The sequence below is a fragment of the Mytilus californianus genome, unplaced genomic scaffold (genome assembly GCF_021869535.1).
Source record: "Mytilus californianus isolate M0D057914Y unplaced genomic scaffold, xbMytCali1.0.p SCAF_7, whole genome shotgun sequence".
Taxonomy (NCBI): domain Eukaryota; kingdom Metazoa; phylum Mollusca; class Bivalvia; order Mytilida; family Mytilidae; genus Mytilus; species Mytilus californianus.
The window spans coordinates 103,423,074-103,446,363 of NW_026262723.1; the positions used below are offsets into that span (position 1 = coordinate 103,423,074).

General features: G+C 32.6%; 1 protein-coding gene across 1 annotated transcript in view; it reads left to right on the top strand.

Annotated features, from left to right (window-relative positions):
• Positions 1-855: 855 nt before the first annotated feature.
• LOC127709600 (uncharacterized) overlaps positions 856-23,290 on the top strand; it is a 246,139-nt gene continuing 223,704 nt past the window's right edge. Inside the window, exons 1-3 of the mRNA XM_052215202.1 lie at positions 856-1,021; positions 1,447-1,587; positions 3,122-3,238. Of these exons, the coding sequence (XP_052071162.1) occupies positions 862-1,021; positions 1,447-1,587; positions 3,122-3,238 (418 nt within the window). The 5' untranslated portion in view covers positions 856-861. The remainder of the gene's footprint in view (positions 1,022-1,446; positions 1,588-3,121; positions 3,239-23,290) is intronic.

The window sequence follows — 23,290 nt, forward strand, 5'->3', positions numbered from 1 at the left end:
AAAAGTTCAGAAAGTATATAGTTTTCCTGGGGATATGATAAAGAGTGTAATGAAGAAAGACAACCACCAGTGTTCACAAAATGTGAAACTAACATGCTATTACCACGACGCTATATCTTCTGATGACTCTGGAGAGTATACGGAATCTGTTGTCATGGTTGTTGAGGCATGCAATAAAAGGCAAGTATATGAACTAAAATTAATTCTGATGAACAACGTACCATCATTCACGTAGTCATCAGAGTCGCTTCATTTATACAAAACCCAAGCATTTTACTCACTTTGTCAAAGTAATTTTTTTACGAATGTATCTATTAATTTCAGAAAACTTTTACACTGTTTACCACCATCTACTGCTTGTGCTTGTTATTCGAACTGTAAGCCCTGATGAAAGTTTATGTAGAAATGGTTTCGACACATGTCGAATCACTTTAATAGTGATAAATATCAGCTGTTTGTGGTAAACGGTATTGTGTCAGATTTTTGTAGTAAAAAAGCAGTTTTTTTTATCGAGTTTCTTTGAGCTCTTGAAGTTTAGTATATTTGTTTTTTTCCGTCTCTAATGATCACATTTTATGCTTTACATTTATAACCTTTTTTATATGTTCCTTATCATAACACTGTTTAAAACACATAAATAATTGAACATGATAAATTCAACGTAATCTTACTATATATTTGAAAGTCAATAGAAATGCAAGTATTTGATAGTCAGACAAAAAGCTAATTCAATATTGCACAATATAACACCTTACAATTCATGCCGTATAGACACTATATGAAACTGTTTCAAACAAAATTTATTCCATTATCATCATCACATTAGTTTACTTGTTCTGTAGTTGCCATTGTACTGGAGGAATGGACTGGAGTCAAGCAGATGTCAATAGAGTGTTTACTGATACTCTAGTACTTTCTAATCCCGATAGACTTCCTTTTTATAGTTATGATGTTCCACATAAATCTTTCAGTGACGAGGGGTTTTATGAGGTGACAGTTGGACCTGTTGTTTGTAAATCAGGTAAACTATAAAGAACAGACAGCATGATTATATGTAAAAATGTGTTAGCTGAAAAAAATTTTAAACCTCTATTATCGTTTCTGATGTTTGCGAAAAAAACACCATACTTAAGATATTCAATTAAAAAATGTATATGTTAACGTGTGGCACGAAATTTAATTGATAATGTCTGCCATCTTCTCCTGTTTAAAGTCATATGCATTCTTGTAATGTCTCTTTTTGTGTCAGTTAGATACGTAATTCGTACGCCGCTATTTAATTTGTGCTTCATCCTCTTAGATGAATGCGTTTATAGTGTGACTTATGATGTCATCTTTGTTTTCTTGGAGTCCCTCACTTTTTGTTTGTATCCTTCATTTATCTTTTTAATTGATTTATAAGATTTGTACATCGGTTAACTACATTTTCATATATTTATTTGTCAGAAATTTCGAAAAATGTTTCAAGTAGCCAGTCCCTTTGTTCTGATGGAAAGTTGTATAACAATACAGATCATTGCATTATGCGTGTAAATGAAAGAAGTGATGTAAATGGTTGTAGAGATATGACTCATCTTCAGCACTGTGGTAAGAAAAACAAATTGTATTAAAAAAACACTCACCTCACATATGGAGCAGAATCTGTCTGGTTTCTTCGACTAATTGTATGTATATCACTTTGGTATCTTCCACCTCTCTTGTTCAAATGATTAAGAATAGTCCCCCAGTTTACACGTAAACTGTTCGGTACCTACGACTGGAGTCGAGTTACAAAGCCACCATCTTTTTATTGTGATATTGTACCGAGTTTGAACATATGTAAAGGTTCTTTAATCTATATTTTTTTTTATAGGGTTTTCATCCGATTTTCAACCTAAAAAAAAGTGGGCGCATAAAGGGGTGGTTTTGGCCAAAATAAATAAAGTGTGTGAGAAGTATTTCAAATTTGCACATAATGTTTTGAAATGCATAAAATCAAAAAGAGAACGTCAAATATGAATGAAATGGTATAGAACAATAGGGGAAAATAAATTTGATTTGAAACTTTTGAGTATTTGGTCTTGGTTTGATTCAACATGAGCGTTAGTACAGTAAGGTAATATATTTTATATATGGAACTATGACAACAAGGACGTTGTAAGACATAAATACCATTTATATTGGCACTTATTTTGGATGTTGGAATTCAGGAAAAAGAAAAACTCATGTGCAGCTTGTTTATTGTTTAGCTTGAAAATGAAATGTTACGACTGACTAACAAACTGATGAGACAAAACTAGACACTGTGTATGAATGAATCGAAGCTGTTCGGTCAAGCATTTAGAAGCGTATTCAAAATATACGATGTATAATTAGCACATGGTTTTCTTATCCTTTCAAGAAGCCCGAGGTTGTGGTTGTTTTATCCTCTCTTCGAGACAAATCTGTTTATTGTTTCAGCAGACAAAGCTTCAAGCAATATTGTTTTAGATGCAAAAATTATTATTTGGAATGTCTCATTAAAGAACTTAAAATTCAAAGCAAAACTGGGAATCTTACATATGCCCCTAAATCATTCATGAAAGTGGAGATGTTTTTAAAATCATAAATCCGCTCTTTTCTCCCTTGGTATTAACATCAAAAAGGACGATCTTAACCTCCAACCGTTTAACTTACTGCATACCTAAACGTCACCAAAATCATTCTACAGTACAAAATGGCTTTCAGTAATATTGTGATGAGGTATGCTTTGAAATCCAAAATTGAATCAAAAGAAGAGGCTTTACAGCAAAACTTCAAAGAAATATATCTCAACAGAAACAATAATATGTAGTTCTTCGCATTCTCTTTTTCATGATAAAACAATAACCGAAAACCAAATATGAAAGACAAAACAATAAACGAAAAACAAATAAGACAGAAAAGCGCTTCGGACATATGCAATTTGTAACGTGTTGTTTTCATTTTTTACTAAAACTTGGTACGATTTATTGTTCTATGTATCGAATGGACAACTGTCTATAATTGAATGATCTTGTGTTTAATTGCAGAAAACATTTCATTCTTGTTTCAAACTATAAATCTGCGAATCTTTCTTCAATCCCCCCAAAAATACACTTTTATAAAATAAATTTTTTTGTAGAAAAAGAGATTTGCCAGCCAGGATTCTTCAAATGCAAAAAGGGTCACTGCATTTCATCGAGCTTACTTTGTGACGGCAGAAAACATTGCACCCATGGCGATGATGAATTATTTTGTGGTAACTATGGATTATAAGTCTTCTTGACATAATAAGTTGTTTTCATCCTAATGCACACGCTATTTCTTGGATAAGTATCATCAGACTATAGCTATATTGTCTTCATCGATGCTAACATTGTTTTTGTTTTTAATCAATTAAAACATAACTAAACATTTAGCTGTTTAATTATGAACATTCCCGTTGATGTTAATATTTTGGCATTGGACAATGCAAGTTTTTTCTAGGACTGTTTGACACGCCTTTACAAAAAATCTTTTGGATGTGTAGTTATTGAAATTTCAGTTTAGAGAAGCATGGTTTATTTATTAGTTGGAATTGGTTTCGAAATAGATTTATTTTAGAAACTGCGTGTACACTAAAGTCGGTACCGTGTGTATTTTTTTTCTGTTGATTGAGTTTTTGTTTGCTAAGTGCCAATTTGATTAGTCATGTCTTTTGTAACTGATTCTCATAGTTTGTTCTTGAGTTGTGCCATTACATTAATGTCCCAGTTTAGTTACACTAATATTCCAGGTAAGTTGAGGATTGAGCACTCACAAACATGTTTAACCCCACCACATCATGTTTGTACTTGTCCCAAGTCATTCGCTGCTATTTGCCATATTTTTTTTTCGACGATTGTTTTTTCATGAAATAGTCCTTTGGTTTTCTCTTTTAAATTGTTTCATATTTTGTCCCGCAGGAGCCTTTTGTAGCTTACTTTACGATACGGATTTTGATCATTGCTGAAGGCTGTACGGTACCCTTAAGTTTCATCCTCGTCCGTATTTTTCTGATGGATAGTTCTCTCATATGCAATCATTCAACATCTCTTTATTTTCATAGTTAACAAGATGCTCGAGACCAAAAGTTGACGCATCCAAAAACCTTCAAAAGCGTGAAATCTAGAAATGGCTTAACAGAACCTATAAAACCGTCTCTTTATTATACAGCTAAGAAATTTAGAAAGAAATATTCTTAGCTGTATGATAAAGAGAAATTTGAAAATATCAGTCAATAACATACTCGGTACCAAATGTACTGCACCAGATGCCCATTTTGACAATTAATGTCTCTTCAGTGATGCTCGAGGTCAAAATGTCTGAAAAGAAAAAAGCAAAGACAAAATTTGAAGAGTTGATAAAACAAAAAACAAAAACATAAGAATAACCGAAAACGACAAAATTTAGATTCAGGAATGATCTAAAAAGACTCCTTAAAAGGCCCGCAATTTAATTCGGTTACTCTGTTGTAACTGCAAAGCTTTTACCTTCATCAGATTCTGTTGCACTTTATTTGATCGCGCTACGGAATAAGGGATTAACTGCTTTACATGCGTTTTTTCGTTTTCACATCCATCGCTCATCAGCTTCCGGTAAACGAATACATAAAGCTAAGGAATTATAAGGGAGCTAATATCTATATTCACAAGCCAATGCAAGTATTCTCGAAACAAATGAATGTACTATTGACTCTCGTCTAAATTGTGTTATCACTTTTCCGTTTCAAAAGATACTTTACATTTTTATGATAGGGTAATCATTACAGATAAAAATGCTTATAAAATAACATGTTCTTTCTCAAAATCTACAATAAATTTGTTTTAATAATAATATGAACAAAGGTATGATATCAATTTCAGTAGGGAAGCATCGATCGTTCAGAGGATATAAACAGAGCCAAAACCTTCAAATGTCAACTTTTCTGAAAGAGAATGGAAACTTAAGGGCATACGATACAGTAGCAGGGGCAGATAATAACGTTTTCAAAACTTTTTGTGTTGTTTTCGCGACGTTGTTAATCAGAACGTTGTAATTTCGCGATGTTTCTAATAAGAACGATTACATTTCGCGACGTCGCTTTAGATGTAGTCACATTTGCGGAAATCCACTGATGTCATAATCCCGATTGCGCGAATTAGAAAAAAGTACCTGCAATGAAAATCGGCCAAATCACGTGAATTGTTATATATATTCATTAATAAGAAAGTCAACAATATTAACCTCGAAGGGGAAAAAAATCAAATCCACATTCTTAATTTAGTATGTCTGTTATTTCATATAGGAAATGAATAAGAGATATGAAAAACATAAGACGTCGATGAGAGAGAAACCCAACTACACAAAAAAAAAAAAAACAGTTTAACGGCATTTTTAGAATTTAACCCGTGGAATATATAAGTGTATGAAGAAGAATTGTCAGTTAAAATGACTCAGTTATAAGCCCCGTATTAAAGACCAAAAACAAAAACGCACCCGTTGATGTGCTAAGCATATCCTCGATGTACATATTGAGAGAGAAAAATCGGCATACAGGAATTAGGTATTTGACAGACCAGAGTTGCAACTCATTGATGTTAAGTTACTGACCAAATACGAAGTCTTTTTGTAAAGTAGTTTCTCAGATAAGAAACAAAATATTTGTTGGACCGGACAAACAATGTGGTTGCACTCACTCCTAGATTGAAGGTATAATACAGACAAGTAATTCAATGATTATATGTACCGTAATAAAAAAAAAATACCCTGAAGACAAGCTTAGGTAACTTCTCTATTGATACAGAATCATTAAATTTCATGCTCTAATATCGACTGCTGTATGAAATGTTATACTACACTGTAATGGACTAAGCTGACCCGATTTAATGTGGGTATGATTTTGTGTTCATGTAATGCCTATAGAGTAGGTCGTAAGTTTTCTTGTTTGAATTATTTCACATTTTCATGTCGGGGCTTTTTAAAGCTGACTATACGGTGTGGCTTTTTCTTTTTTTTTTTTTTTTTTTTGTGTTGAAGGCCGTAGGGTGACCTTTAATAGCGTTTATCTTCGTCATTTGAACTATGGTTGATCGTTATCTCTTTTGCAATCATACCAAATGTCCTTATTTTTATATCATCCCCTTACTTTATAATTGTTGCACATTTTGTCATGTCGGGGCCTTTTGAATAATTAAAACTATGTTCAAACTGTGTTGTCTACATGATGTCGGACAGAGATGCAAATTAATTTTTTTATTATATATATCTGTTTTGTGTCCGAACATTTCTTTTCTAAAAGTAATTTACTAGAATACTTTTTCTATCCAAGTTTCGTAACAATTCATAAAGGGTTGGCAAATATGATGCTATTTTACGAGGAGCCAGCTTTATTAATTTTCATGATTAATATCATTGGTTTAAAAAAAAACCACCTTGGCTCTACCACTGAAATTGACAACGAAGTAGTGAACGGCGGGAAAGATTTCACGACGTTGTTGCGAATAAAACTTATTCCAACGTAGTTTGGCGCCTTATTGGCAAACGTCCCGTTTGCCAATAAAAATTAAGGTTTATTGCTTTTATTGAAAAAAACAAGCACATGGACCCCCAGTTTTTTCTTTTGCAATCGATCAAATTCTGTTTAAAAACGCTCCGCCAAAATTTTAAGAAAAAATCAACGATAGAATTTTTTCTGCACTTCTGTTTAGACGCAAAAATATTATCGACTTCTTTATTTCACTTGTATTAAAAGAAATTAGAATATAATTATTTATTGCAACCGTTACTTGTTACAGCATGCTGATGCCATGGATCAAGGGAACATTTTACAAAAAAACCGGTTAAATTATGACTGTTCGTTCCAAAGTATTGGTACTTTCCTTAAAAGTCCTTATTTATGAAATTTCAGGGTTTTTCCTTCAAATATGCAAATTTCGAACCAAATTATCTCAAAAAGTAAGTCATGAAGGTATATTTTTCTTTGCATATTTCAAAAGTACACATCGAAATTGACCTTCTACCAAAATTTCAAGAAAAAATCAACGAGAGATCTCTACTGTATCGTATGCCCTTAAGATTTAGACATTTGGTTTTTCTAATTTATCAACTTTTCAATTTTCAATCACAACTTATCATTATCATCTTTTTATTTGGGATAGTTTATACAAATTTGATGATGTTTTTATATATGATTGGTTTCAGGAAATTTGACCTGTCCTGGATTATATAGATGTCAGCAGTCAACCACTTGTTTGTTATTTGATGAGGTTTGTGACAACATTAGACAATGTCCTCATGGGGATGATGAAGTTGGATGTTATGTCACATGTCCTATTGGGTGTTCATGTGAAGGTTTAGTATTTATATGTCATCAAAAAGAAGTAGAAACAATTTTCAGGGATTTGTCTATTGAAGCTAGAAAATTAGATTTGAGCAGCTCATTGTTTCCAAATAATGAATTGATTGTTCCTGCATATACGTATCTTGCTGATTTCAAACTGTTCAACTGCAGCATTGACAATATTATGCCATACTCATTTGAACAATTAATGAACCTCCTTCATTTAGATTTGAGCAATAACAAATTGAAGGTTCTGCAAAGTTACACGTTCTATGGTCTCACCAAACTAGTAACCTTAAACTTAAAAGACAATCTGATGCTGGGATTAATCAAACCAAATACGTTCATGTCATTACCTAATGTGAAAGATTTGGAACTGTCTGGAACTAGAATAATAAAACTTTTCAATGGGACTTTTAATGGTTTAGAAAACCTTGAAACGTTTAACATAACAGGGAATGGACTAACAACTGTAGAGAAAAACGGATTTGATGGACTTGTATCTCTTTTGTCTATTGATTTGAGACAAAACGATGTGACAAAATTTTCTCCTGATATATTTTCTCGCCTTTCTCATTTAACACAAATGAAAACTGATTCCTATATATTTTGTTGTTTAAAACCAGAATCTGTTTCCACAGAGAATTGTTTCCCCAAAATGGACGAATTTTCCTCGTGTAGGGATTTGATGAGAAATGATGTATTGCGAGGGTGCCTATGGATTATTGCTATAAATGCCTTAATTGGAAATGTTGGAGTTATACTTTATCGTATAATCTACGAAAAAACGCTGCTATTTAAGGCAAATTGGTTATTTATTATGAATCTTGGTGTTTCAGACATGTTGATGGGTGTGTACCTAGGGATCATTGCTTTTGTTGATATGTACTACTCTGGAAACTACATTTTACATGACAGAGAATGGCGAGATAGTACTGTATGTAAATTTGCAGGTATCCTTGCGGCCATTTCATGTGAAGCATCTGTTTGTTTCGTCATGTTAACGACTTTTGATTGCTATCTAATGGTACAGTTCCCATTTGGCAGATGGAGGATAACATACAAAACAGCAAAGGTTTCGACTTTGGTTTGCTGGTTATTTGTAATAATTATAGCTGTGGTCCCGATTTTTGAAACGGCATATTTTTCTAATATGTTTTATTCCAGAACAGCAGTTTGTTTGGCTTTACCATTTTCCCGACAGAAAGTCAGCGGATGGGAATATTCAACAGCTATTTTCGTGTTTTTCAATTGTACTGCGTTTATTGTAATAGCTTGGTGCCAATTGTCAATTTACCAAATAGCTAAAAGTAGTAATAGAATAATGACGAAGAGGACAAAACAAGACCTAACACTGGCTAGACGATTATTCTTAATTGTTTTAACGGACTTTCTTTGTTGGTTTCCCGTTGGAATAATGGGTAAGTCATCCATAAATCAAGGTACGAAAATTGATATGTAAAACACAAAATAGCGGTATTAACACCTTTAGATGGGTACAGAACACCTAAGGGACTTACATCTTTAAAATTCAGCTGAACGTTTTAATCACATACCATTAGTAAAGAGAAATCAAGCTTCTCAATGATCAAAATTAATGTATGTCAAACTGCTATATATCCAATGAAATTATTCCTGTAAATGGTGTTCGTCAAATGTTTTGACAATATATCAGGTCAAAGTAAGGAGTATCAAAATTGTTTACGCCATCTTGGATTGCAAAGAATCAGTAGAGAAATTTACTAAAATTGGCTTATTTGTCCCTCATGCAAAGCTCTAATTCCGTGCTCGGCTTATGCTCTACTTTTTATAGCTTTCTGGATTTTCAAATATTTTTGCCTCGAGTATCACTGAAGAAACTTTTATTGTCGAAATGAGCATCAGGTGCAGATAATTGGTACCAATAATATTATTATATAGATGTAATGCATTTGCATTAAGTTCAGTTTAAATGAAGACATACTAGTAGTATATGAACTATGGTAATATCTTCATAATACCGAAATTGATCTATTTTTCTATTCATTTTTTAGGTATACTAGCAATGGCTGGTCAAGTATTTCCGTCAGAAGTTTATTCTTGGGTAGCTGTATTTGTGATGCCACTAAATGCAGCATTGAACCCTTTTCTTTATACGTTTTCAACAATAAAGCAGGTACTTATGCTTAACAATAATACACATTTGCTCAAAGTAAAACTTTATTACCGTGATTGATAAGTTTATTTTGAAAAACAATTATATTAACATTATCAAGTCAGACCTCACACAAAACATACAGTTAAAACTGAAAGAATGCTTTATTTATGTTTATATAATTTTGTGAAAATTTATTTTTCATAATCTATATTCTATCCGGGGTATTTGAATTTCCCACGGACTGACCTTGAATGTCGGTTGCATGATATCATGTCCCGTTTGATATTTGTTTCTTTATTCTTGTCTCATATTTTTTGAAACACAACTTGTTGACTTTATTATAGTAAACCTCTTATCATATTATTATATGTTTTAATTGATACATTTTTAAAAGCACTGTTATACAAGGAACATACTCCCTCATGTCATCTTATATGGAATACCTTCATTTAATTACTGGAAAAATGTGTAACAAGTGTATTGAGTTCGAATTCATTAAATGTATTGAAGAATTAAGAGTTTCGACAATCAGAAAGTGTACCTCTGAAATCTGAAATGTTTTCACACGTGACAACTCATCACTGTCCACCTGTTGACTATCATCTCGTCATTCTGTTCAGTAGTACGAGAGAAGAAGGGACGATTTTTTCATGACGAGAAAAAATTGTTGGACGGATGAATGGACGTAATGTATGTGAAATAAGTTAGCGCAATTAAACTTGATACTTATTTAACTAAAGCATAAAGGAGAAAAACGGCATGACCAGTAACCAATTACATCGGCTTATATATGTCTGATTAAAACTGGAAATCCATTATGTACAAGCCGCTTCTTACACTAAGGGATTACAGTTATCGGACAACAGATCTTAAATCATTAATTGTATATAGATTATTGTTACATACCTGCTAAATGCATATCAAGGAATTTAATCTAAAACCGTTTTTTTTTAATTATTCATATTTGTTTGCTCATTTGTAGAAACCCAATATTCTGGGTAAGATGTCTAGCAAAATATTTCAGATGTCTAAAGTTAAAGACCGACGTAAAGGTAAGAACAGAAATGTTACCAAAGATACAAGCATTTATCATTAAGGATTCAGACACGCGTTTCGTCTAAACAATAATCACCAGTGGCACTCGAATCCAAACAATTGGCAGCCAAAATCAATAACGAAGTTGAAGAAAGTTTTAAACCAGGCAGTAGTCATTTTGATTCTCAGGTCTTTATGATTATCAATGATATTTCATGTCAGCACTGATAAACTCATCATAGATACCAGGATGAAAATGTGTACTCCAGAAGCGTGTTTCGTCTATAAAATACTCATAGGTGACGCTGTAGATAACTTCGGAGGAGAAACGTCATAATCAAAAACGAAAATTAACTGATAAAGCTTTTGGTATTTAGGTATTGTTACTTGACTGGGCATTTCATTTTTCTGGAATATTTCAAGCATGCTCCAACATTTATGTGGTATGTTCTAAAAGTTTGAAAAAATAAAAAAGGAGGTGTTACCGTCTTTTTCTTGTGAATGCTTATTGATTGTGTCCTTCAAACCAAAATGTTGCAAATTGTTTATGTCTACTAAAAATGATATACTATTTCAGATGCATCTGATGAAATTTGCATGGCTTCTGTATTTATCAACAATGCACAGATTCTTCAGACGAGGCACATAACGCTGAGAGAACTGTTTGCTACGAGGAAACTTACCATTAAGGAGAGTATTCGTCTGGTCTCACAACTTACCGCTGCATTGGCATACTTGCATCATCGTTATTTAACACTTTGTCAACCAGTTTCTTTGGATAATTTAGTTGTCTTTATGGATAGAAAGGTAATTTTGAATGTCATCAGTGAGGATTGTTTGTGTCTTCTATATATTTTTATCATACAGTCTTCGGTGTCAACTCTATACTCTATCAACACCAAAATCCGAAATGGACAAACACACTCAAATCCTAAATAATGACAACCACTGACGCAGTTCCTCATTTCGGACGGATACATATTGACAAATATCGGTATCACAGCTAACAAAAATACAGCAATCAAAAGTTCAATTCTTAATAATTTAATAATAATAATAACAAGTTTGTCCGCAAGTGAGGGCTGTTTAATTAGTAAGTAGATAAGGTTTACTATAAATAGAACAATCAGATAATCTGAACCTATGACATTGAAAGTAATGAATATACATGTAGATGAAGGTCTACTATACCTACAATTATCCAACTAACAGGAAATATTCAGATATATGACAATTAACTCCTAATTTAGGACATGGATATAGATAAGATGGCAAACAAATCTGAAATCCCAAGACTATATCACTTCAATATGTAGAGTTATTGTCATGGCAAAGGATCAATACTTCAGTAGTACATTTGTATTTCAATTTGCCGTTTCAGAATCTAATGCATTTTTGGGTAACATTTCCAAAAGCGTACACCAAAACATTGTGATTGGTTAAAATCCCTCCAAAAAATGGAAATTAATCCAATGAAGTGACGTTATTTTCATTTTGTAATGTAATTACAATGTAATTACCCATAGTCCTTTAGATTCTGAAAGGGCAAGTTGAAATTGGTTTCATTATTTCAATTTATTTGTAAACATCAAATCAGATGATGAAGTTATCAAATCATATTTTTGATGAATTTGATATACATTTTTTTTTAAATTGTTTCAAATGATAGTTTTAAAGATGCAAGGCCTTATCCATGAACTGGGCGTATATTAGAGGACGGGGAAAACTTTAATTAGAGGCGCATAATATAAACTGCCTTGTTTTACTTTATTAATTTTTTTAATACATTTAGGCCATGCATGTAACAGTAATTAATTATCAGTCTGCTTGATAGTATGTTGTGAATTAAATATATTTAAAAAAGAGGATTTTGAATCTGTGATCCTTAATTCTATATTGTAAATTTCATACAAAATAAGGAGAAAGGGTTATAAAAAGGACTGCACATGCTTTGAGGGCAGGGGTAATTGAACATCATAGGCAGATTTAGTTCGGTTCTGTGTGTGTTACATTTTAATGTTGTGTTTCTGTTGTGTCGAAGTTCTCCTCTTATATTTGATGTGTTTCCCTCAGTTTTAGTTTGTAACCCGGATTTGTTTTTTTCTCAATCGATTTATGAATTTCGAACAGCGGTATACTACTGTTGCCCTTATTTAGGGGGACCAGGGATCTCTGGTCCCCCCTAATGGACCTACATTTATGGTTAATTAGATTTTCTACCTGTTCCACTCCAAACGTTGCCTAGTGTGGTGGCCCTAAGGTCCCCCCTTCCCATTTTTCAAAATCCTTGATCCGATCTGAACATGGGAATTAAGGGTGGGAAGCGGAAGTCAAGAACTTGGAGAACAGGGAGAGTTAAAAAAAAAAAGGGATGCACTGAAAAAAATTTGACCGGTTTTTGTCTAGTAGTAAGGGGGTAGGGAAAAGGAGTAAAGGAATGAGCAAAAACAAATACGAACTTTATTTAACCATATTTCGGTGAAAAATAAATTATAAACATACATAAGAATGGCATACATAATATATATTGGCTTGTAAATTTCGGATAAAACCTAATCAGAGTACTTACTTTCTGAGTGGCGACGGTTCAGTATCTATCAGGTTGCGTAAAAAAATTATAACGCATGCTTGCAAGGGAGGTACATGTATGTAACTTTTGAAATACTGATATGACCTCAACTCGATCGATAATCAATACTGGGGTCTAGATAAAGACTCACTTCAGAATTGGAAAGAAAAATGTGCTTTCCAATACGTTAGTGTTAAAGTTGTTCAGATTCACCTGTGGACCGATGACCTAGTTCTATCTGTGTGTCTCTCTTCCCAACATACATTAGTTCCAGAAAATCATGTCTAATCATCGGGCGTTTAATTTTACAATAATGTCGTTAAATATGAGGATATCCAGCTGTTAATTAGTAAATGGAAATTATACAAAAAATAGGCGTTTTTAAACAAGAAAAAAACAATCAAAAATGTAACATTTTTAGCAAAGGATGGATTGGATCGGGGTTCTGTGTATTCACATTATCTGTATATCTCTCCTTACTCTTGATGAATTGAGGGGTATTTTACCACCCAAATGGATCACCGCAAACAATATTTTATTTCGTTTGATGTGTTTTATCATTTGATTTTGCCATCTGATTAGGGACTTTCCGTTTTGAATTTTCCTCGGAGTTCAGTATTTTTGTGATTTTACTTTTTATTATGTAGTAAAGTAATAATATATAGTCTATAATATAGTATCAAATAATAATATAATAATTATACCGACAAACAAACTCAAGTATCATGTTGAAATCGTGCCTTTAGATTTCGTACATCAACTTCACAAAATTTAATACGGCAATAATTATAATAACCTGTATCAATAATGTTCGGAAGACAAAATAAAATGGATAGTTCTTAAATTTCAAGAATATTATTATAATGAAAGGTTGATTTGAAAAACCGTTTTTTTATTTGATTTCCTGTGAGTGGAATTTTACTTCGACACAAATATTCTATATTTGAGATAACCCTTAAAGCTATAAGAACATACCTATATTCTCCTTGGTGGCGGAAATGTTTCATACTAATGAAAGTATTAGAATGTATCACAGTTGAGAAAATTAAATAAAAATAAGCAAGGTAATTTGTCCGTTTCTTATAAATTTTGGTGTGAGAACGAAGTTGAATGAACAATTTGTTTAAATGAAATCTGAATGAAATGAAATAAATTTATAATCTTCATTTGTTGAACTATTCTTTGGTGTAAATTTGTAGAACACATTGGAAGGAGAGTTGTCTCATTGGCACTCATACCATATCTTCTTATATCTATATAAAGGTAATGTATCATGTCTGCGTTTTGTCTGCTTGACCTCTTTTTACAGAATTATCTTTAAAAGATATTCTTTTGTACCAAATATAACAAAAATACAAAACTCCAAGGTAAATTCAAAACGTTGAAGTCCATAAAAACTGACAAAGTCAAACGTTATCAACCAACGGAACAAGTGAAAAACAACTGTCATATTGCTGACTTATTGCAGGCATTTTCCGACGAAAATTGTGAGATAAACGTGGTTTTATAGCTAGATAAAACCCCCACTTGTATGACAGTTGTGTTTAGTTCCGTTATATTGACAAAATTTGGTGAGCTACCTAAACATACATAAAAGGTTAATGTTACAATAATTGGGATTCAGCAGCCATAACTGTGTAAACATACATCACAGACATACAATACAACTGACTAAAAAATTCAAACAAACATACAAATAAATCTAACATAGAATTTCAATGTTTCCCTATGGTTCTACTAGGCTTACAATGAAATATTTCTTACATCTTATACAATTCAGATGATATGAATAATGTAATTTTCTAACATAGATATTTATAATTCAGAAAATCGAACGAATAAAGGTGATTTCTCAGATAAAAAATATTAGAAATGAAATGGATACTGCTCAGGATGTAGACAACATCGGACAGATAACTAAACTGGTACTTAGGAATACCAGAAAACTGCAAGAAGAGGGACATAAGTATTAGCAATGATTTAACAGATTTTAAAATATATATTATAAGCTAATGTTCATATTTTTGTGTATGTAACAACCTTAAAATTTCTGTACCGTATACAACCAAATAAACTCATCATAGATCCCAGGGTTAAAAATGTGCACGCCAGACGCACGTTTCGTCTAAAAACATCAGTCTTGAAGTCATTTTCTCCTGTAATTACCTACGTCTGGCAAATAACTCAATGTTGATCATCCATGCCTTTCAATTTGGTCAAAATATAAATACGATGTTATCTACAAGAGTTTTCCAAAATTAAAAGTATTGCCTGGTCACACTATGAAGTTCAATAGATCTTTATGTCTCTTTGTACTTTTATTATCATTATTGGCTAATGTAAGCCCCTATCAATCTTTACTCAAAATACCAATAGACATGGTGATTAGCGGAATTCCGTATCATTTTGTAGGACATACACTGTAAAAGAGGGACGAAAGATACCAGAGGGACAGTCAAACTCAAAGATCGAAAACAAAATGACAACGCCATGGCCAAAAATAAAAAGACAAACAGACAAATAATAGTACAGATGACACAACATAGAAAACTAAAGACTAAGCAACACGAACCCCACCAAAAACTGGGGGTAATCTCTGTAAAAGACGCAATGTATATTGTCCGTAAATTTTGAACCATATTACGATAGTTTGTACATCCCGCCATTGTGTTATTGTGCTATATAAAAAAGAAGATGTGGTATGATTGCCAATGAGACAAATCTCCACAAGAGACCAAATGACACAGAAATTAACAACTATAGGTCACCGTACGGCCTTCAACAATGAGCTATGGTTCATATTTTGTATTCTTGTCTTTTATGTTTACTTATGTGCTATGTCTATAGAGTGTCTACATGCCATTTTCTTATTAAATGTAAAGCACTAGCAGAAATATATAATCTTTTTTTGTATTTTAAGTGATATAGTTCCATCTTTTTTATTTGTCTGAACAAGAAATATTTAGTTTCATTTGGAAAAATAATGATGCTGACATATTTACTGTATGTGTAGCTGGGATAAACGATATACATGATACGAACCTTCACTTAAATCAAACATAAAGTTGTTAAGAACTGTTGTATTGTTAAGGCTGATTGTATTATGTTGTTAGTAAAGTATGAATAACACCTCCAGCAATGTATATAAAAAAATGTGCGTCTCTTATCATTGAGAAAAAAAGATGTCTCTGTACAAGTGTTGTTTATTGTTGTATTTGTATGGTTTTGTATGTTGTAAATGTCAGTTGGTATCATTCTTGTATTGGAATTTACACCAATAAAATAACTTGATTTGATTTGTTTTATTTTTTTAAGAATTTAAAAAAAAAATAAAAGTACTACAACTAGGGGGTGTTTAAAAGCCTTGACTACCCATGAGGGTCTCACACGTTCGGTAAGAAAAATTAAAGGTATAGCGCGAAACAACCACTGAACTTGTGAATCCTAATTATTTATAAAGGACACTATGTTCAAGTGTAGTCTATACCATAAGTGATAATAGGTTCCTTCTTTGTTTCTCCATTGTATTCAGGAAGAGTTCATCCTGAGGCAGAATATTGGCCATGGCCAGTCGTTGATAATCATAAATCAGCTGAGCAATACTTGCTCTCTCATGCAAATTTGAACTCTAGTGTCCTAACCCTATTCTACAGGTGGTTAGTCTCTGATAGTATTAAGTGAATATCGGTGTATTCCTTCGAAAGCTGGACACAGTTAAAAAATGTATATCTTCTTCCAATTGATAGGTTGGGCATGTAGCATAAAGATTTATATTTTGTGCTTAAAATATATATGTTACGGTACATAGCCTTACTTTATTGTTGTTTTCCTGATCTTGCCAATATTAGCTGGTAAACTGTTCCAGATAGTATGAGATTAACCAATGTCTAGATTGGGGATACAAATGAATTTCAGTGTTGGTTTGTAACTGGTGTCTCTTTGCAGATTAATTTTCCAAAAGTAAATATACTGCTGAAATTGCTATTTGTGAAGGTAGTGCTTGCATTAGTTTTAGATAATTTACATGGGAGTCTCTGAGTAACTTAACAGCAATAGTTCTAAACTGTATAAGAAACTGGGCAGAACATATACTCTGTATCTCATATATGATGTTTTAGGGTTTAATCCATTTGTACCGTGTACTGTTTGTTTTGTGTTGGTCCTATTTTGCAGATGTGTCCCTTGGTTTGCTGTTGGCATAGTTTTATCATTCAGTTTGAATTTCCCTTGAGCTTTAGGGCTTTTTGGATTATTATTTTTATTTATTGAAACACGTTTGGTTGGGTGTATTTTATATCTATTTTTATCAGAATAACTTTTAGATGTGTCATGCATAGCTTGCATTTCTTCCTCAATTAGTGCTAATAGGATATCGTCTGCACAGGTTGGACATCCAGTAAAGTTTGTGCTGATGTATTGGCCCATACCATTTTCTTTTAGTTCTTTGAATAGGTCATTAATGTGCAGCTTGTATAGGTGAGTAGAGAGTATTCAACCCTTCGCTGACGCCCTGATATACAGGAAAGCTGCTACTAAATCTGTTTTTCCATTTAACTTTAGAGGTAATGATAGTATAATAATTTCCCGACGATCTGGGTCAATATTTTGATCAAATAATGTGTCTAGTAGAGTATCATGACAAAGGACATCAAAAGCTTTTAAGAGATTCCAGTAGTAAACAAATTAAACATAAACCAAAATCTGCAGTCAATTTTTATCTGTGGTGTCCATGTTTTCATCGAATAGGAGCAATATGACAGGTGTTCCATACTTACAGCCAAGTTTCAAAATATTTGTCTTCTTGGTTTCAGAGGGGAAAAATACCATCGCTTGACTAAGATGAACTTTAAATGCTGGCATAAGCTCAAATAGCCTTCAAAGGACAGTTTCTAAAAACATAATGTCGACCATTAAGGCATGAATCGAGAAAATGCGACTCCTGTCTGACCAATTTTAATATTTCTTTATTATTCTATGAACCAAATATTATCATGATTTTATTTTGGCAAAGGGTTGTTGCTATCAAGAAAGCTATTTAACAGAAATATCTTATAGAGTAATTGAACTCCTATTCAATTAATAAACCCTTCTACGGCCTTCTGGATAACAACCTCTCTTTCAACCCAATGGAATGTATGCTTTTCCCTTCAGTTATGACTATCCATTCCTTATATGATATTTGAAATGAAAAACATTTTCTAAACACTTTGTCATAGTTCAAGACTCCAGATATGGCATAAAACGTTTCAATATGAAGTGACAAATAATTTTCACTTGTTTGACAAATAACAATCGGCAATTGTTTCATAAAATACTAGTTACCCATGTCCTATATTGAAAGTAACAGAACATTGTGTCTATGCTTATGGGGTGAAAGGTGTGAATTACCAAACCAGTGTTCATATTTAACAGCTAACAGCCTTCAAAAACTTTAGTAACATTTCTTTTCAGTTAATGTACAGTTATGTGTGACAAGTGAACATTACAACATAAAGGCAAAATGAAAAAAAAAAACATATTCTTTTTCCAGAAAATATCAGTGAATCATAATTCTCAAAAGTCACTTGCAAATACTATATCTGTCATGGTGAATTTTCCAGGTAATGGGGTTTTAAAATGTAATCAGACAATTTTGAGAACAAATACCGTTTTAAATTCCAGTATTTTTCAAGACACAATCTAACCGCTAGCAGTTATCAAGAAAAATAGATATCTGTCTATGGTAAGTCACACTAAGTTTCATAAAATGTTATTGAAATGTTAAATATAAATTAATAAAATGTAAAAACAAATATGAGATGTGTAAGAGATAGTTTTTCAAATCTGTAAACACATCTGTCACTTCGGCAATCGCATCTAAATGTGCATAACTCAACAGTATCTCTGAATTTCCTGAGTTCATGATAAATTTGTATGCTCTGAAAAAGAAATGAATAAGTCAAGACATAATTATATTTTATCAACACGTCTATTGTCACCCTATTAGAAAGATTTCCAATTCTTCTTCAATGAGTAATTTAAAATAAAGGACTATCAAAGGAAAATAAAAAACATGTGTTCTCTTTCATATGTTGAAATTTAAATTTAAAAAAAACATACAAAAATAAAAGAAGAATGTGTCTGAGGGCACGAATGCCCCCACTCAAGCTTTGCAACGAAAATGGGACGGACATACGAAAACGGAAAGACGGAAGAACGGACGGTCAAGGGTAACACTTAATCCCCCGTCGCCTACGGCAGGGGCATCAAAACTAATAAACAAGAAATGTTTTCTTAAAAGTAAAATATGGAAAAGTACAAAACCTATGACAACACAATGTTCTTGAAAGAACAATGTAGATATTTTAAACAAATATTCCAAGAATTGAAATTTCCTGAAGACAGTCAATAACAGCAATTCCACGTATTGTATTAAGTTTGAACAGACAAACAACAACATCTGAGAATAGATAATTTCGAAAGAAAAGACTTTTGCAAGTTAATGTTGGATAGTGCCTTCTGACAGATAGTGGATGCAATTGCAACCAGGTGAGTATGAAATAGGATGTTTTACATACCTGTAATACGCATAATAATCTGTTTGTGCTTCCATTAGTAGTCTCTTCATTGTATTTATACTGTGTATATACTGAAAATTATAAGAATTTCATGATTATAATGTACTTATAGACTATCGATGGTTTTTCAAACAAGTGGGTGTTTCTCAGCTACAATCTCATTGAAGGGCCACAGCCCTGAGATGAGATGTGGCTGAGATTAAGTTTCTATCTCAAGGGAGTAGCATGATATGAAAAAGTATATCAAAATAAATGAAGAATGTGCCAATTGGACACAGATGATGCCCCCGCTTGCATATAATGTCATATAAGGACATAACTCAAGAACGGTAAAAGTGATGTTACCCAAATTCGTACTAGATCTGAGTTTTGTGGTAATAAGCATTGTGTATGAGTTTCATAATATTTGGTTGAGACAAACTTAAGTCAGAGAATGGAAACAAAAAATTCAGCAATTTTTCCATTTTTAAAGGAGCATAACTCTTGAACGGTAAAAGGGACACCACCAAACTTCAAACTTGATCTGTGTTTTGTAGTAATAAGCATTGTGTATAGGTTGAGGTAAACTTAAGTTAGAGAATGGAAATGAAAAATTCAGCAATTTTTCCATTTGTAAAGGGCATAACTCTAGAAAAGTAAAAGTGACGCCACCCAATTTCAAACTTGATCTGTGTTTTGTGGTAATAAGCATTGTGCATAAGTTTCATAACATTTGGTTGAGGCAAACTAAAGTAAGATAACGGACACGACAAATTCAGCATTTTTTTCATTTGTAAAGGAACATAACTCTAGAACGGTAAAAGTGACGCCACCAAAATTCAAACTTGATCTATGTTTTGTGGTAATAAGCATAATGTTTAATTTTCATAACATTTGGTAGATGCAAACTAAAGTTAGAGAACGGAAATTAATTTTGGAACGTACGGACGTACGGACGGACAATGGTAAAACTTAATGCCCCCTCCGCTACGGCGGGGGCATAAAAAATTAAAGGAAAAATATCCCTAATAGCGATAAATAATTTTAATGGATATTCTTGCATCTACATTAAATTTAGTTCAAGAACATTATTGCAGTACAGATGGCAGTTACGAAATTATGGATGCAAGCTAAAATAATAAGCAGTAAGAGTACAAGAAACTACATGTAGTGATGAAGAACAAAACATAAATTTAAAAGATATGCTTAAGAGTGTAAAACTAAAAGTAAGAATATGGACTGACAGATATCACCAAGATTCAACAGTGATTGTTTATGTGAAAAGAAGATCTACCAGAAGAAAGTTGAAACATATATCTGTAACTACTCAAACCTATTTTGGTCAAACTAGATTTAGTGTGAGCTATTACTTACTGATTCATATCCCTGCTCTCACTCTTGAGTGAAAGGAAATACATAAACAAAAACTAATGTGGAAGCAGACAACAAAAAATAAATAAGCATATGGTTAAGCTTACCATTATGATACTTGGTATAAAATACCACAAAATTTCTTATATATGAACAAATGTATAGAACATACATTTTTGTCTGGCAAACAGGAAGTAGATATGTAACAGATCTGAAATGTATCACATGGTATAGTCCGCTGACAAATATAAAGCTTTGTATCAAGAAGCTCTAATTTGCTAAGAAAACCGCTTTGAAAGTTTCTTTCAAATGCATCAATGTGAAGAATAAACAAGTATTCAGCAAACAGGCAAAATATAAGTGATAGATCTGAAAATAAGTAGCATGGGAAAGCTTCCCAATACGAGGCTTGGTACCAAATATCAAGAAGCTCCGATTTGTAGTTGATGAGAAAAATACAACAGAAATGTTTTACATACTGACAGATAGAATGAAGGACAGCGGGAAGGATGGATATAGGGAAACCAGTATAACCCACTCTGTTGGATCAGAGATAAAATTAGGTCAACTGAAAAAATATCTATAATAGTAATAGTGGTCATTTATATTGGTCTGTTGTAATATGGAATAAAGCCTAAGGATTTCAATGGTCATGTATGATTCCATCTGACCCACTGGTTTCACTGGAAACCATTTTTGATAGAACAAACTAAACTAAAAAGGTCAATTTAAATTTATATTTTTTTAAATCTTCTTCTTCTGACTTTTTTGAAAATGTTACTATGAAACCCCTTTTTGTTTTTTTTCAACAAGTATTTAGTTCCACACAAAATAAACAAGATTACATATTGCATTGTAATTACCTTGACTTTAAAGGCGTCTACAGCTTGTCTTTTTTCTCCAGGCCTGTTATTATATACAGAGTTTATTGCTTTACTCCAGTACTCACAAAATTTGGAACATTCTGAAGAAGAAATATAAGCAAGATGCTACTAGTCAAATGTCCATGAACTAAATCAAGACTTAAAAACAAATTAAATACTCTAAGAACGCATTTTTATACCAGCTGACAAAACAGCAAACACTTTTGTCTTGTTTGACGTTAGGAATACTGAGGCACTACACAAATGTGAATATGTATTACTGCCACTGAAGAAAACATTGTATATGAACAGGTTTCAACAATGAATGATACAGCTTAACACAACAATGTTATACATTCACTCCTTAAATTACACAAGATGGATTTTTTTCATAATTGCATTCAGAAAATATTATGCTACTATTTTTTTTTTCTTCAAACATTTGTACTTTCAGCCCATGTGGAAATCTTCTAAAATATTGTAAAAAATATATAAAAAGGAGATGTGGTATGCTTGTCAATGAGACAACTACCCACAAGAGACCAAATGATGTAGATGTTAGCAATTATCATGACTACAGCTTATATTTATCATAAATAAGGTTCTCAGAATGAGCCTTTCGATTATAGTTGTATTAACTATTTAAGGAATACTAAATTTTCTTTGAAAGTTTTTAAAAGCTACATTTCTTTTGAAGGTAAGTTTGTCTCTGTTCAGAGCAATGATTTCTCTACTCTGGATATTACACTCCCACATCATCTTGTCAAACAGATATGTTTTGATCAATATAAATGGTCTTTCGATAAATTAGGGTGTATATGTATTTTTTGCAGTCTTCACGAGTCACTTTCTAGAAAAAACTTCCAGAAATTACACTCATTGGACATGCAAAGAACTGATAGAAGTCATTAGGTTTTGGATATATTTCTGTTGATTTTGGAGATTAAGTATACAATCAAGTGATTGATATTCTGATGGAGCCTGACTGTGCCTCTCTTACTGCAGATATGTTCATTCACTTTTATGAATCACAGTTTATGGTTAAACATCATAAAATTGAGAATAGAAATTGGGAATATGTCAAAGAGACAACAACCCGACCAAAAAGCAGATAACAGCCGAAGGCCACCAATGGGTCTTCAACGCAGCGAGACAATCCAGCACCCGGAGGTGGTCCTCAGCTGGCCCCTAAATAAAATTGTGTACTGGTTCAGTGAAAATGGACGTCACACTAAACTCCAAAACATATAAAGGAACTAAAATTTAAAAAACATTCAAGACTAACAAAGGCCAGAGAGATCTCAACCCTCCCCCTATACATCTAGCCAATGTAGAATAGAGAAACACATAGCAATACGCACAGTAAAACTCAGTTCAAAAGAAGTCCGAGTCCGATGTCAGAATAGGTAACAAAAGAGACTTAGCAAAATGACAATGATGCATAAATTAACAAAGGACTAC